Source organism: Oreochromis aureus, linkage group 22 (assembly GCF_013358895.1).
Source record: "Oreochromis aureus strain Israel breed Guangdong linkage group 22, ZZ_aureus, whole genome shotgun sequence".
NCBI classification, from domain to species: domain Eukaryota; kingdom Metazoa; phylum Chordata; class Actinopteri; order Cichliformes; family Cichlidae; genus Oreochromis; species Oreochromis aureus.
Genome location: NC_052962.1, coordinates 11,618,860 through 11,635,085, shown reverse-complemented (window position 1 = coordinate 11,635,085; position 16,226 = coordinate 11,618,860). Strand labels below are relative to the sequence as shown.

The 16,226-nt window shown below is 38.4% G+C and overlaps 1 protein-coding gene and 1 long non-coding RNA gene across 2 annotated transcripts; both read right to left on the bottom strand.

Annotated features, from left to right (window-relative positions):
* On the bottom strand, positions 1 to 1,256 carry LOC120435763. The gene is made up of 3 exons (XR_005609896.1): positions 1,178 to 1,256; positions 518 to 583; positions 1 to 203 (listed from the first exon to the last, which is right to left on the bottom strand). It is a non-coding gene; the product is annotated as an uncharacterized LOC120435763 (long non-coding RNA).
* A 3,540-nt stretch (positions 1,257 to 4,796) lies between these two features.
* Positions 4,797 to 14,824, bottom strand: LOC120435747. Its single transcript, XM_039605820.1, has 11 exons — positions 14,408 to 14,824; positions 13,346 to 13,454; positions 12,894 to 13,056; positions 10,856 to 11,048; positions 10,013 to 10,109; positions 9,863 to 9,924; positions 9,485 to 9,599; positions 9,190 to 9,251; positions 8,529 to 8,631; positions 6,640 to 6,704; positions 4,797 to 5,561 (listed from the first exon to the last, which is right to left on the bottom strand). Exons 2-11 carry the CDS (start codon positions 13,446 to 13,448, stop codon positions 4,797 to 4,799), a joined length of 1,728 nt encoding a protein of 575 aa, XP_039461754.1. The 5' UTR covers positions 13,449 to 13,454; positions 14,408 to 14,824.
* Positions 14,825 to 16,226: the final 1,402 nt, after the last annotated feature.

The following is a 16,226-nucleotide window of genomic DNA, read 5'->3' as shown; positions in this document are numbered from 1 at the left end:
TCCTCTGTTGCGCACAAAATCTCGAATGTTTTGAATAGATCTCGTCTCCAAGATAGGTTGTTCCTTTTCTTTGCACTTCAGACACTGCTGGTTGGTGACAGTGATACCGTTTTCAATAAAAGGCTTCATATGTTTCATCACCGCTCCTATCTCCTCCTCAGACCATGGTCTCTTCACACACCGCCTTGATGAAACACGTAAACCTGTTCAATAAAACAAAACAAATTTGAAGTTTAAAAGATCATGTGAGATGCACTTGTAGGTAGAGATGGTGTTCAAAACTGTGAAAACAAGCTGGTACTTGTCTAAACAAATTGTGTGTGATAATAAATAGACTGTAGACCTGATAAAATTTAAAGTTTGATTGTTTTCATTAACATGATAGTTCATCACACTGCTTGGTAAACACAAAATACATTCAGCTTCTTTATATGTTATATAATGTCTAACCACATGATGTTGGTGTTGACTGCACATAGTGCCTAGTGATGGACATGGCATCTGATTTATATCATACCTTTAGTAACTGAGTCAGGGACAGGAGGTGAACCAGAAGTCACACAGGCATCATTCCCCTGGTCATCTAAAAAATATTGCACAGTATAAATGTATGGGCTTAAAGAGGCTTTCTGCCTACCAATCAAACACCATGGGCACAGGGCACAGAGGGGACAGTGACAGCCAGTTCTATTATACTAACTATACACATGGCAATGCTGCTGAACTGGATGAAGTCAACAATACCTTGGGTAATAAGTTTACTGGGAAATGATGTAGATTTTGCACAGGCCAAATCTTGCTTGGCCAAAACTGATGAAGCATCAAAATACTAGTCATAAAGCATTAGTGTCACAATTAGGAATGGAACAACTAACAATCGACCATGTAAAAATGTACTGATGGTTAGTAATATTGTTCTATACACAATCCCAGGTTATCATAATCAGCATAGTAGTGTTAATAGTAAAGTCTGATTTCATTTTTAATGCAATGAAAAACAGAGATGCAAGTGGCATTAATGAAACAAGAGAGCATCGTTATCATACGTGATGTGTGCTGTTAAAATACGTTACTGCACATTTCACTGGATTTGTCTCTGAACAGGACTAACTCACAGATCCCAGCTCATTACATAAGATATGTTGGGCAAACTTTGAGTACAGCATTGAAAATGTACCTTGAGCTGCAGTCTCGGAGAAGTGAGGCAAATCAGAAGTCACAGAAGTTAATATTTCTTCATTGTCATTGATAGATTTTCTAGCAACAAAAAAAAAAAAAAAAAAAAATATATATACACACATATATATATATATATATACACACACACATATATATATATATATATATATATATATATATATATATATATATATATATATATATATATATACATATATATACATATACATATATATATATATATATACATATATATATATATATACATATATACATACATACATATATATATATACATACATATATACATATATACACATATACATACATACATATATATATATACATACATACATACATATATATATATACATACATACATACATACATATATATATATATATATATATATATATATATATATATATATATATATATATATATATATATATATATATATATATATATATATATATATATATATATATATATATATAAAATATACAGTGAGGAAAGTAAGTATTTGAACACCCTGCTATTTTAAGAGTTCTCCCACTTAGAAATCATGGAGGGTCTGAAATTTTCATCATAGGTACATGTCCACTGTGAGAGACATAATCTAAAAGAAAACTCTGGAAATCACATTGTATGATTTTATAACAAGTTTTTTGTATATTTCTTTGTAAAATAAGTATTTGAACACTTGAGTCAAACTATATTAATATTGCCTTTGTTAACATTTACAGCGGCCAAACAGTTCCTGTAGTTCTTCACCAGGTTTGCACACATTGCAGAAGGTCTTTTGACCCACTCCTCCACACAGATCTTCTGTAGATCTGTCATGTTTTGGGCCAACACAGACTTTTAATTCCATCCACAGATTTTCTATTGGACTGAGGTCTGGAGACTAGTGAGGCCACTCCAGAACCTTGAAATGCCTCTTACGGAGCCACTCCTTGGTTTTCCTGGCTGAGTGCTTCAGGTCTTTGTCTTGTTGAAAGACCCAGCCAGAACCCATCTTCAATACTCTGACTGAGGGAAGGACGTTTTGGCCCAAAATCTCACAATCCATGTCCCCGTTTATCTTCTCCTTAATACAGTGCAGTGGTCCTGTCCCCTGTGCAGAAAAACAGCCCAGAGCATGATGTTTCCACCCTCATGCTTCACTGTAGGATGGTATTATTGGGATGAGACTCATCCTCCTTCTTCCTCAAACCCCAACAATGGAGTTTAGACCAAAAGTTTTATTTTGGTCTCATCTGACCACAGGACTTTCTCCCATGACTCTGGATCATCCAGATGGTCCCTGGCAAACTTCAGACGGGCCTGGACATGGGTTGGCTTAAGAAGGGGGACCTTCAGTGTGATGAATGATTTTAAACCATGACGTCTCAGTGTATTACTGATAGTAGCCTTGCCAACGGTGGTCCCAGCTCTCTTCAGGTCATTGACCAGCTCGTCCCGTGTGGTTCTGGGCTGATTCTTCACCTTTCTTAGCATCACTGACACCCCACGAGCTGAGATCTTACGTGGGGCTCCAGTCCGAGGAAGACATTAGCCTCTTCCATTCAGGGGCGCCTGCAGGAGTCTTGCAGAGGGTACGCACAGTCACCTGCACGCGCTCCATCGCGCAAGACACGCACATCGTGCACGCCAGCACTGTCGCGCACCGAGCTGCTTGGCAGTGGCTTTGGAGCCCTTTCCAGCTTTGTGAAGGTCTAAAGTTTTGTGTCTTGTGTCGTTGGACAGCTCTTTGGTTTTACTCATGTTGCTGCAACACTTTTGACAGATTGTGGGGTGCACATGTGTCTTTATGAAAGCTAACGGCATCAAACAGGTGCTGCTAAATTAGAATCATGAGCAGAGTGTAGTTGGACTGTTTAAAAGCAGAATAACAGGTCTTTGAGGGTCAGAAATCTGCATGATAAGCAAGTGTTCAAATACTTATTTTAAGCAGTAATATACAAAAATATTTTAATAAAATCATACATTGTGATTTCCGAATTTTCTTTTAGATTCTGTCTCTCACAGTGGACATGTACCAACGCTGAAAATTTCAGATCCTCCATGATTTCTAAGTGGGAGAACTTGCAAAATAGCAAATATTTACTTTCCTCACTGTAAATGGTATTAACTACACAGCAAAGTACAAACAGAACTGCAATAACATTATCTAAATATATAAAATGTAAATTTTAAATATTTTATCAATACAACTGCAAAGTCTATAACACAGAATACAATAATTTCAGTACCTCATGATGTGGAAGCATCAGGGAGTTGCTGTGATCCAGTAGCCATCCCATCTATGTCATCTATAAAATTGAAAAAATGTTATTAGACCAACCATATTCACAAACACCAAGCCGATTTAACAACATATAAACCATGCATACCACCAATTTCATCCAGAGTTTTTCCTTGAATATCCTTCACACTTCCCTTCTCCATGGCCATGAGCAACTTGGAGATCTTAGCCAGCTGAATTGTTGATTGGGGCACTCGATAGTATTCTCTATGGACCCTAATGTCATGGCCGAGGAAATCGGCCAGCTGGTCTAGTTCATTATCTTTCAAGTTCATGACTTGGCTTATCGTGGCAATCTGTTTGCGAAGGTTAGTTGATCTGAGGTTCTGAGGATGTTCAGCTCCGCAAGCATCTGCAAACTGACCAAACTGCCCTCTGTAGTGACCATCACTACAAGGAATGGCGAAAAGGTACATATTGTTTTCAGATACCCCGCACTCTTTCCTCTTACTAACGAGGAGTGACAGGTTATCGGTCATATCAGAAGTCAGGATCACAGCCACCTTTCGTCCTTTTTTTCCCCTTCAGTTCCACTCTGGCAAACTGTTGGCAAAGCCTTTTCTCAACTTCTGTAAGCCCAGAGCTGATGTCTTCGTTTAGTTTGGACATGTCACGATCTTCAAAATTTTTGACAGTCATACGTGCTACTTCACCTTCCCTCCTCCTATTGAACAAAATCACTTGACAAAGGATCACCTTTGCTAGTGCTGCATAAGTTCCTGCTGTTGGGTTATCACCTAGTTTCTCCCTAGCCGATTCCACTTGCTGACCAAGATATAACTGCAGCTTCTGAACATCTCTGGTCAGTGGAAGGCTGTCGACCTTGTTGTATTTTTGCCTCACTCAGGTTTGATAAGGCTGAATGGGAAACTAATTCAGACCACTTTGTTTCATGAAGTGTGTGAAACCTCCTGATTGAATCGATCGCCTCTTGATCCTCTTCCATGAGAGCACGACACATGATAATATCACTTATTTTTCTGAGAGAATGTCCAAGCTTCAGGGCCAAACTTGGGGCTTTGAATGTGCTGGTTTCAGTATCAAAACCTGAAACTCTCTTGACAGCATTAGTAAGAATAAAGAAGTTGGCTGGTTTTATTGCCTCTTCCATATTATGGATTCTTGTTGTGTGACGCAAAGTCACAAGTAATCTCCCAAGTTCCCTTACTTTCTGTCTTATATACTCATGCTTTGATCTGTCACTTCCATGCTTATTAAAAGAGACTGAGCCAACTGCATAATATAATGATCATTCCTTATTGCACTAGACACATCATCCTTGTGCATCTTGCCCAGTACTGAGTAGAGTTCACTTGAAATTGGCTGAGACATTGTGGATTGAGTAGATGCTATACCAAAGACTATCTTTCAGCTTCTCTTCAGCATTATTCTCTGGTCTTAAAGCACATCTTTTCATATGCCGAGAAACTTCTTTTCTGGATATCATACCCTTACAGTATAAGCAGTATTCAGTATGTCTCAGCGCTGCTGCTGCTCTTTTTGAGATCCTTTTCACTTTAAGACAACCTGATCCTGTGGTTTTAACAGCAGAGTTGTGCTTGAAGTTACCAAGGTTTCGTAACCTTTCAAGATGAACTTTTCTGTCCTTTGATGATTTGGGTAACTGAAGCACCTGGACGACTTCAGCATTTTCATTTACATGCGTCTCCAGATGACGTGCAAATTTTGTTTGAGGTTTTCCACACGCAAAACAAAAATTGACTGTGCTTTTGATTAATTTTGTTGACTTGGTTGGGGATTCATTTTGGCTAATATCCACAGTACTCTTTTCGCTACATGCATCTTTTGTTTTCTGCTGGCATGACTCTGAGCTGTCTGGTTCTTGGTCGGGATGAAGATCATCAGTAGTTTCAAGATCATTCAAAATGTGCTCAAAGTTGTTTTTAACATCCATGGTCTGTTCTTTTTCAGCAAAAGTAACGCATAAATCAGGCATGCTAGCAGCATGGGAGTTTTTTGATGGTCCAGGTAACTCAATAGACAACTCTGTTCCTGAGCTTTCTGAATCTGATGCAGAATTTGGGATGTATTCTTCATCAGATGAGACATCACCCTGTTCGTAAATACAGCATAGATTAAATAACAGAAATAAACATGGGAAGGATAAATGCTAAATTGTTCACGTCACAGAGCTCGGGACGTAAACCAAAGTCTCTAGATGTCTTAAAAGTACTAAGAAATACCTCCTGATTTAAAGAAGAAAATGTGCAGCAGATATGTATTTTGTGCAAGTATTTTGATTCTGCTTGATCAATTTGCAATCTGTGATCGATTCAGTACTTTTTTGATATTTGTCCCATTTCTAATATCCAATTTATATTTTTTGAACAATGACATTAACAAAAAAAACAAACACAAAACAAAAAAACTAAGACACCAGCCCTAACCTGGTCCCAGAGCCCCTCCCACAATGACCCCCACAGATCAAAATTTGTAAAACCTTTGAGACTAGATTGTATGAAACTGTTTTGTTTTTTGTTTTTTTTACAAAGGATTATAATAAAATTAAGTAATATTTTTTACAATGTGTTTATTTATTTCTGGCCTCTCTCACATAACTTCTACACTCTATCCAGTCCAAAATCTCTCTGCTTTCAATTCTCTATCTGAGACAACACTTACAAAACTGATTATCCTTATAATTTTGTGATGAAAGAAAAAGGAAGAGCAAGCAACATGTGGCAATCTTCACGAACTGCATCTACGTCAATATTAACTATATTATAATGAAGCCTGCGTAAATTCAACCTGGGAGACACACCTGCACATCATCATCATCATCATCATCTCAACTCCCTTCAGCTGCTCACTCCGGCGCAGCCAATCCGGAGCTCCCTCGCACTTACGCCTCCATTCAGCATCCGGGCATTTAAGCTCTTTCACCCATAGCTCGGCCTTCTCAGCGTTTTCGCATCCCTCCACCACCCCTGCACCCCCATGCTTGCCCCCTGCCTCCATACCACCACCAGTGTCCAGACCCCGGGGGAAGACCTCCTACTTCAATCAGCAATGCTTTTATCAACAGTTTTCCCGCTGGGGTCTGACTGCCAAATATTTAATGTTCAATAAAGCATGTCTAATTCTTTCTCCGTATCTGAGTCTTTCCAGGTTGAATTTCACTGTACACTTACGTCGGACATATCCCAGTCTTCTGAAGATGTCTGGAGGCAGATCTTATGCCACACACAACGGCATTCTACGAATACAAAGAAACCACAGCATTAGACAACAACCGATGATTCATTAAGTTATAATTTAAAAAGTAGCGATCCCACACATCACAAATTATATTCACTAAGACCACTAAATATAAACAAGCATAAAGTGAATTTAAAACCAACGCATAATTCAGAATAAAAAGCAGATTTTTTTTTAAGTTTAAGACACATTTTAAACTTATGAATATGATATACTGCATCATCCTAATAATCAATTTTTTTCATCAGATTTGAGATATAAAACATTGTTATTTTAAAAACAGACTAATTAGTAAACTATATATATATATATATATATATAGGATATCTTATCTTAAATTGACCTGACCAAACTACTCATTATGGGCCACATAGGCCATGTTTCAGAATGCATTCTTGGCTCAAAGACTTCTGGCAGAATGATCTAATGAGAAACAGAAAAGCTAAAATGTTTATCCTACATTAATTAATAAGGATTGAGATGAAAAGGACTTCTACTAAAAAGTCATTGAAAATGTGTAGAGACACCATCAAGCATTTGTATTGCAAATTGCCTGATTGATCTATTGGAATAGGTCTGGATTAATCAGACCCAGTACCTTATTGGGCTTCCTATATTGACATTGTAAGAAGTTTGCAAGTTTGATGCAATGTTTACTCAAAGGGTTTATTATCATCAAACATCATCTTCCAAGTTTGTGTGTATATGTGTAATTACAGAATGACAAACAGACTTGAGGGCAGTTTACTTCATACATGTTGATACTCTCTTAAATATAATTAAACATTTGTACATTTTGCTTTATCTTTATATAACAGATCAAATCAGGAACTGTGGTTTTTGCATTGTAACATCACAAATAAGCTAAATCAGCATTGTCAGTACGCATGCACGCGGCGGCGGGGTCAGAGTACACCACTACCCACGATGTAAAGGCTGAATTATACTTCTCCGTCAGATATAGGCTTGGTTCTTTTAATACATCCATGGATATAGGCCTACGGGGAAGTGCTGTGCCAGGGTTGCCAGACGTCAGTGGCCAAACCCGCGACGGCGTCTCCGGGCACCACAGAGGCTGATGGCTCCGGATATGAGGCTTTGAAAGTGAAAGTTTATTTGCAGCTGTCGATTCATTGTACCAACCTTCTCTCAGCTCTAAGGGATCTGGAATTGTCATCTGACAACTGTCAGTCTCGATCTTGAGCAGAGACTTATATCCAAGGTAGCATAGCCTCCCGCTCCTGCTGTTTTGTTAAAACTATAGGGGCTTTTTGTAGTGAAAACGCCCAAGCGAGGGCCACGAGTTCTTTCTTTCTCTTCCCAGCAGCACTGTATCCCCGTTTCGTACCAAATTCTTTTAAAACATTGACTTTAGGACGCTCAAAATATTCAATATCGCTATTACACGCAGCCGTGTTTACTGTTTACGATGCACGCTGGGTAGTCGTGACCCTTGACCCGGACCGGCATGCCTTGCGCGCGGTGAGATGCTTATTTAGCTTATATGAGCTTGATGTTGAAAGAGTGAAACAAAGATTTAAAGTTGTAAAGTTCAACAGTCTAATCAACAAAGAGTAAGAGGGCAATATACATTATTACAGTATGCTCTCTGTTCTCTGCCACACTAAGCAGACAAACTCAAATGCATGATATGTGATAGTATCTGCCATTACACTGTGTATCATTGCAATGGTTTGAATTGATAAAACTTTGAAGTGATTTTTTTTTATTCTTTACATATGAAAATGTAGACCTGACTCATGGTAACTTATGGTATAGTGAAAAAATGCATTAATTAACACAAGATAAATAATACACTTACGCTTGCATCTTAGACCGTGCCATCTGATAGCTGTCAAAGGTGAATGGCATATCCCGCATTTGTCAAGTTTCACCGATTCAAATACCAGCCTATGAATTGTACACTGGAAAAAATTAAAAACATGAAATGAAACATAAAACATTGTTACCCAAATATTTTATGACGAATTAAAAATGTTTGACCGTTTTACATATTTTCTACCAATCCTTCAGGAGAGATGGAAAGGGAGATAGGAGTTACTTTTTAGATAAAATAGTGAAGCATATCTATTCAATTCCTGAGATTTGTGAGTTAGAGAGAATCTATTTAGATGAAGCAAAAGTAAAATACTAAGAAGCTAAAGTGACTGTGAGTAAAAGGTGCATGTATATGTCTGACACAGAAAAACCCAAGGTTTTCAAGGACACTGTCCATCAGCCTCATAATGACATCTGAGCTCAAACTGATGCTTTCACTGTTTCACCTCCAGTGTGTGGCCACTCAGTAAAACACACTTGTTAAGGGGACACTGTGGTTAGAAAAGACCTCCTGTTCTAAATAGAGGACATTTCCACCACCGCTGCCAGATGTTTGCTAAAATACTCAAAATGGAGTTTCATGTAAACACCATAACACTTCTAACCATTGGTCAATTTTAAAACAAAGGTCAATTTCAACTCACCTCACAAGCAGAGTCATTAGGCACAGCTCTGGATGATCGTGGCACCTCTTTCGATTTGCTCTCTGTACAAGGGAACACATGGAGATTCAGTGCTTGACTTTCGTTAAGTCAAAAAAACACATCTACGCATAACGCAATCAATTCACATCCCTGACTGTTACAATTCTACTCAAAATATCCATCAAGACACTATAGAATCATCAGAAATGTCCCAATACTGGCACATTTTTCATGCAGCAAACCTTCAGGCATGTCATGCATTGCCAGAAGTTAACAACATTTACTCAAAACTGACCACTGGTAAGTTCTTCTGAGAACGCTTGGGGTGACAACTCCTGATACTGGACACCAACTTCACCAATTAACTCTTTCAGAGAAGAAGTGCCATGCTGACCTCCAACAGAATGCACCTAAAAGATGCAAAGATGAACAAGCATCAATGGTACAGTGTCCATCTGATCAAGAGGGACACTCTCAGTCAAACCTTAAAACACCCAAATGATGTTGAGAGGAAATGCAATGTTAAATGATGACTACCTGTACTTACAATGATTTAAAGACTGTACATGCAGTATAATTGTAATCAATTGATAAACATGATCTTTACAAACCACACTATTTACCAAACTACACATTGATACAATCTTTAGTAAACAGATGAATCCATGCTAACCTCATGCTCAGAGTTGTCTGCTGTAGGTCTAGATGACTGACACTCTGCTCTTAATTCTCTGTCTGTAGAAGAGAACACAAGACATGGAGGCATAGTGCTTTGCAAGACCCCAGGGTTTAACAGGTAGTGCTTACTCAAGCAGGGACTCACCTGTGAATGAGTCTGTAGAGATCACATGGTGCTCCACGTCATGGGCAATAGGCTCTGCAACACACTGTTGACCAGAAGGGATGCTTGCGATCTTTAGCTGGGTATGAAAAGTAGAACAAATATTGTAAACATCTGGCAGCTACAGTGGAAATGTATTTAATCCACTACGAGTGGTCTTTTCTAACCAGTGTCCCCTCAACCCGTGTGTTTTTCTGAGTATGCCAAACACTGGAGATGAAACAGTGAAAGACTCAGTTTGAGCTCAAATGTCAGGACAGTGTTCTCACATACCTTGAGTTTGTCTGTGTCAGACACACACACATAGTTAAGCATTTTCTGTTTCACCTTCAGTTAAATACAGTTCTAACTCTCACCCTAACTGCAAGGAAACCGAGTGATTAACCCTTACCTAGTTAAGTGAAGCCAAAGTAAGACAATACTAAGAAGCTAAAGTGACTGTGAGTAAAAGGTGCATGTATATGTCTGACACAGAAAAACCCAAGGTTTTCAAGGACACTGTCCATCAGCCTCATAATGACATCTGAGCTCAAACTGATGCTTTCACTGTTTCACCTCCAGTGTGTGGCCACTCAGTAAAACACACTTGTGGAGGGGACACAAAACAGATAAGCTTGCAATCATCACTTGGGAAAGTCATACAAATTCAAGATTTAGTTAAACCAGATTGAATACCACCAAGAGGACATTTAAATATTGTGACTAGGGCTGAAACAACTAATCGATTATTGAAATAATCGTTAGTTGCAGCCCTAATTGTGACATCTAGATATGTAGGTTTTAAACAACAATTCATAGGGCGAAAATTTTTTTTAAATGACCCACCTTTTTCCGCCAGGGCCATTCTTTCCCACCATAGTCATAAGTAATTTCACTTCCTGCCGCAATTTCCTTCAGTGCAAAAAGGCAGAGATGTGGCTTCCCTTCTGCTTCAATCAACTTCATTCTGCAATTTGGTGTCCTGTGTTCATCGTTTACTAGTCGCCCAAATGACCCATCTTCAAGTGCTCCATCAATACTGCAAATTTGGAAACATACATTAAACAAACATTTATAGTGACACGCCTATGAACTATACTATAATTTTTAAGCACCAACACAAACACAACATCCAATACAAGTTTAGTTGTTAAATGCATAGTTGATAAGTTAAAGAGGGTCCATCAGTCAAGGACGCGTTGCTTTCTGACTGAGATAAGTGTTTGCGCTTCTACTTGTGCTTAGAGCTTAAACGTGGTTTTGTTGTACTGTCGCGCTGACCTAGTAGGTGTAGGTGTGGCTGTTACTCTACTCTACTCTACTCTACTCTACTCTACTCTACTCTACTCTACTCTACTCTACTCTACTCTACTCTACTCTTCTCTTCCTCCTCTTGCCCACTACCTGCTCTGTGCTGCTGCTTGCGCGTGGCCGCTGATTAGACCTTGTGCAATCTACAGCTAAGCGCAGCCTGGTGCACACTGCTCCGCCAGGTGAGTTGAATTAGAGCAATCAAGGGCGGGCGTGCCTAGTAGACCTTAAAATGCATGCAGCAGTCATTTGACCCGAGTGCGACATACTGAGAGGACAGCAAACCAAGCACAATCCACTTTCCACTGTGAGGAAGACTTTGAGTTAGACGGGCTATCGGTAAGCTCGGACTCATATTTGCTGCTTATATGTTTGGGAACTATGGAAGCTCAATTGTGGAAATGTATTTATGCTTTGGGAAATAGTTACTGCATTTAAGTTTAAAAAATTACATTGATATTAAAATAAATGTTTAAGTTTGAATAAATTGTTTATGTAAATAGTGTTTCCCACACATTTATGTTAATTAATACTAAAAGTAATTACCCCAAATCCTTGGTTAAATCTTAAAACTAGTGTAAATATGTTTGGTTTAATTTAAGGAAAATAATTCTTTGTAAAAGAAAATCCTTGGTTAAAGTCTTTATTAAAATATTTGTAAACTCTAAAATGTATACTTTAAAAATGTAATTGTTACAGAAAGTGTAAAAAATGCAAGGTAGACCACAGTTTATTTCATCTTCGTTGTTTGAAATTACTCACCTCTGATTTAAAAACTAATGAATGTAAAACTAAAACTAGGATAAATTATAGTTTAGACAAAAGTGGCTTTACTGAAGTGTATATTTTTGTTATTTCATTTGTCTTCTGTATAATGCATTTAATTTATCTGAATGATTAATGAAATGTTCTTTATTTTTTGTGTTGAAAGGTTTTTCACCTATCCATCAAGCCATCAATCTACCTACCTATCCATCTACCTACCTCACAGACAGAGAACACTTGACATGTACTATTTTGGCATTGTACATATTATACAGTAGTTTTGGACACAGTATAACAGTGCACGAGTCTCCGTGTCCACATGTGCCAAATGCGCACAGACACAGGGCCGCTCATTCAGCCCTGGCCATTTGAATTTTCTCTTATTTTCTCTATCTCTATATTATATTTTAAATCTTCACAGCAGCGTGAGCACACTGTCTTAGCTGTAAAATGTAGGCTTATATTATTACCCCTCTAACCCCGTACATTACGCCCGTGAGTGTGTATTAGAGAAGGCACACACAGGCTGAATACGGGGACTAACGGGCCCTCAGCATATGTGGGAGTCCTGTCAGTCCCCAGTACCGCAAGTTCCCGGGAACCACAGGGTCACCGGGAAATGACGGAGCCTTAGTAAGAATGAGATCCCGCTATTCCACGGGTCCGTCACTCCCCCTTCTATAGATTCTGGGGACTGACGGGGCCGGGTACTAGAGGTAAGGACTCGTTAAAGAGCAATATGAGATGTTTGCTTCAGAAATCCTGACCTTGCAATAGAAATGTAAACATTCAGTCATTTTGAATTTACCACAATGTCTTCTGCTTCCATATGAATTCAAACATGAAGACTGAACATGCGCTGGGGTACAGGTTACGTCTGTGTTCAGCTTCAGTTGCATCAATAAGCTCCCCTCTATACTTGACCACAAAGTCTCCTTGTTTGAAATTGGCTAAAGTGAAGATGCCACGACCTGAAGACACAACCATATTAGAGACACAGGCGTGGCAGCACTGCAAATAATCAATTCATTAAATATGTATATCTGTAAATTGCAAGTATGCAATGTTGGACATGTGCTTTTTTCAATTCTACATATATAATAAAGAAAACAAGTGCAGAAAACATAAATAGCCAGGCTCGCTAATAACTAAATTATTATTAAAATACCTTTAATTTTAATTTATATTGATGTTTGTACAGGTCACCACTGGGGATGCGTAACCCCTCAGTCTAGCCTGCAGTGTGTCAAAGTCACTCACCTTTAACTGAATTAATAAATTTGATTTCTAACATTGAATTCTTGTCTCTTCTTGCAAGGATGTGATTAATGGCATCCTGAAGGGGAGTGGTTCTCCGTGACATGATTTGCTAAGGAAATTAAGATAAAAATGTAAACAACATCAAAACTTCAAGCCTTTATGCTTACAAGGGCAATAGTAAAGCCTGAATGAGAAGCACCCCCCATGTTAGCGTATTATTAGTTTAAGGTTATTTTAGTTTGGTGATGAGTGCTGGAGGGATTCTGGTTAACAGATAAATGGATGGGGGCGAGGCTGTATTTGTGCAGATTAACTTGACTGTGTTCCACCTGTGTTGATTAAGTCAAGTATCTGACATGCTCCACCCAATTTTTCTTATTTCACTAATAGCATGGATACTGAAACTGTTTCAATTGAGTTCTATGCTTTCATTACATTCACATAACAGACACAGACAAGGCTGATGTCTGAGTTGTTTTAACAGAAAGCATGCACTTGCAGATATTAAAGATACTTAAATGTCCTAATTTAACTAAAGCCTAACTCTGACTTAGCCTAAACCTGTCTGTCAAACTAAGCTTTAGATCTCTCAGGAATAATGTGCTTCATCAACACAACTATAAGAGAGCAAAACAAAAATAATGTTTTTTGTTTGTTTTTTTTTTACAATATTTTATAAACAAATGTGTGCAGAGTGACATCAATACTGTCTCAATTTAATTTCATAAATCTAAAAAAGTTTATTTGTATTTGCCTTCCAATGTTTCCTTGGTATTTGGGCAAAGATCATCTTTTAATATCTTAAATAATCATCTCAAAACAGAACAGGAGGAAAACAGCTCCAACTACCACAAAAAAGACAGGTGTGACAGGTGTGAGTACTACTGCTACTACAACTGCATCTACTACAACTACTACTACTCCTACCATTAGTACAATAGGTAGTAGTACTTATAGTAGTTGTAGTAGTAGCGGCCATTTTACATTAAACAAGTGATCTTGTAGTGAAAAAGGCCTTCTTTCAAACTCAGTGAAACATCACACACTTGTGTAATTTCTTACCTTGAAACAAGTGATGAGATTAGGCCAGGGTAAAAAAAACGATCCCGGTGCTTGGGACAGTCCGGGAATCCCCGCCCCGCGTGTTGCTGTGACCTCCGTGAACCGTTCCGCGTGCTCCGGCCCGCTCCGCCGTCCTCACCTCGTCGTGGTCCGGTCCCCGCGGTGCGCTCTCCGCCGTCCGCTCGTCGTGGTCCGGTCCCCGCGGTGCGCTCTCCGCCGTATGCTTTCCACCGTACCTCGTCGTCGTTCCCTCACCTGCCGCCTCACCACGGCTGTGCCTACTCTGAAGCACTGTCTGTCAGAACGTCCGTCTTTTAAAAGTTTTATAATTACCTTCTTACCTTTTCTCCAAAGCGTGTCAAAACTCTGCCAAAATTGGGCGCTTCTTATTCATCCATCAATCAGTCAGTCTAAATCATTGATGTAAATATCAACGGTCTAAATGGGTAATGCTAAAATGCGCATGCGCAGCTTCTAATTTCGCGCGATGTGTATAATGTCCCACGCTCGTGTATAATTTCCCGCGCTTGTGTGTGCGGCATGCGGGGACAACTCCAACCGACAGGGGGCAGTGGCGGACACACAAATATACAACATGTGTCAAGTTTTTGGTTTACAAAGACTTTTGAGAAAAACACTTTTTGGGTATTAAAACATGCCCAGAAACTGTTTTAAAAGGTCAATTTTATGAGGACAGCAAAATGTCCTCCTGTAACAGAGGGTCCTCATGGCTCTTTGATTTGTCTTGAAAATTGTCCTCCTAAAACGAAAAACAAACACACACACACACTTGTAAACCATGCCATGTGGGGACCTCGATTGTCACATGAAAAAAATGGAACCCGTGGGGACCTCGTGTTTGTTTTTGTTTTTTTTTTTTGTTTTTTTTTTGTTTTGTTTTTTTTTCTTGTGAAATACAGGCTTCAACACAGCCTCAGCCGTTTTCTAGGATTTTTTGAATGCCAGAAATACACGTGCTCACTGGCATTTCTGAAGTTTTCTTTTTAATTTTCTGTCAGGTTTTTCTATCCCGGTGGGGACCCCTACATTACACTGTATAAGAAACCACCACCAGGGGTCACTGTTACAGATTTTACTTCCTTGTCCTTAATTGCATGTAATAAAGTCCAAGGACTTAATCTTTGGATAAGGCCAGTATTAAAGGTCGTATCTTTCAAATCAAAAACACTTATATTTGTATGACTACTTTTGTTGAGAGCATTTATATTTGATTTGTATGCAGATTGAAATGATTGAACAGTACTGCAGTTTAAAGAAAAATACCCACTTGTCTTTGATGGAGAAGGTTTTACAGAATAAATGTTTTAAAACTACCGTGACGAATTGGAAACAAACAACCTCACCATCCATAGCACAATGGAACGAATGACAGCAAGCTTGCAACTGAAGTTGGACATCTTCTACCAGAGATGGAACTGTGTGGCCAGATACTTGGGTGAATGAACAAGAACTTTGGAACATTGTAATATAAAGCTATAAATCTATGGAACGCCAGGACTGCCATAATGAATTAATTAAATACACCATTAAATAATTAATTAAATGTGGCAATAATTAATTAAAATTGGAATTAATTAATTAAATAAATAGTTATGACACATGTAATTAATTAATTATTGACACATTTAATTATTTATGTATTTCACATTTTAATTAATTATTGACACATTTAATTAATTAATTATTGACACATTTAATTAATTATGTATTTATTTAATGATATATTTATTTATTTCATTTTGGCAGTCCTGGCGCCTGGCTCTCACCATGAATTAATTTTATCTGTCAGCTTCACCCA

What these genes read in the sequence shown, in the direction of transcription:
- LOC120435747 (XM_039605820.1), bottom strand. Translation starts at nt 13,448, where the DNA reads ATGTCACGGAGAACCACTCCCCTTCAGGATGCCATTAATCACATCCTT. An exon ending in ATTTATTAATTCAGTTAAAG is followed by an intron (nt 13,057 to 13,345) that starts GTGAGTGACTTT and finishes TTGTGTCTTCAG; the next exon opens with GTCGTGGCATCTTCACTTTA. An exon ending in CTAATGACTCTGCTTGTGAG is followed by an intron (nt 8,632 to 9,189) that starts GTGAGTTGAAAT and finishes AATTTTTTCCAG; the next exon opens with TGTACAATTCATAGGCTGGT.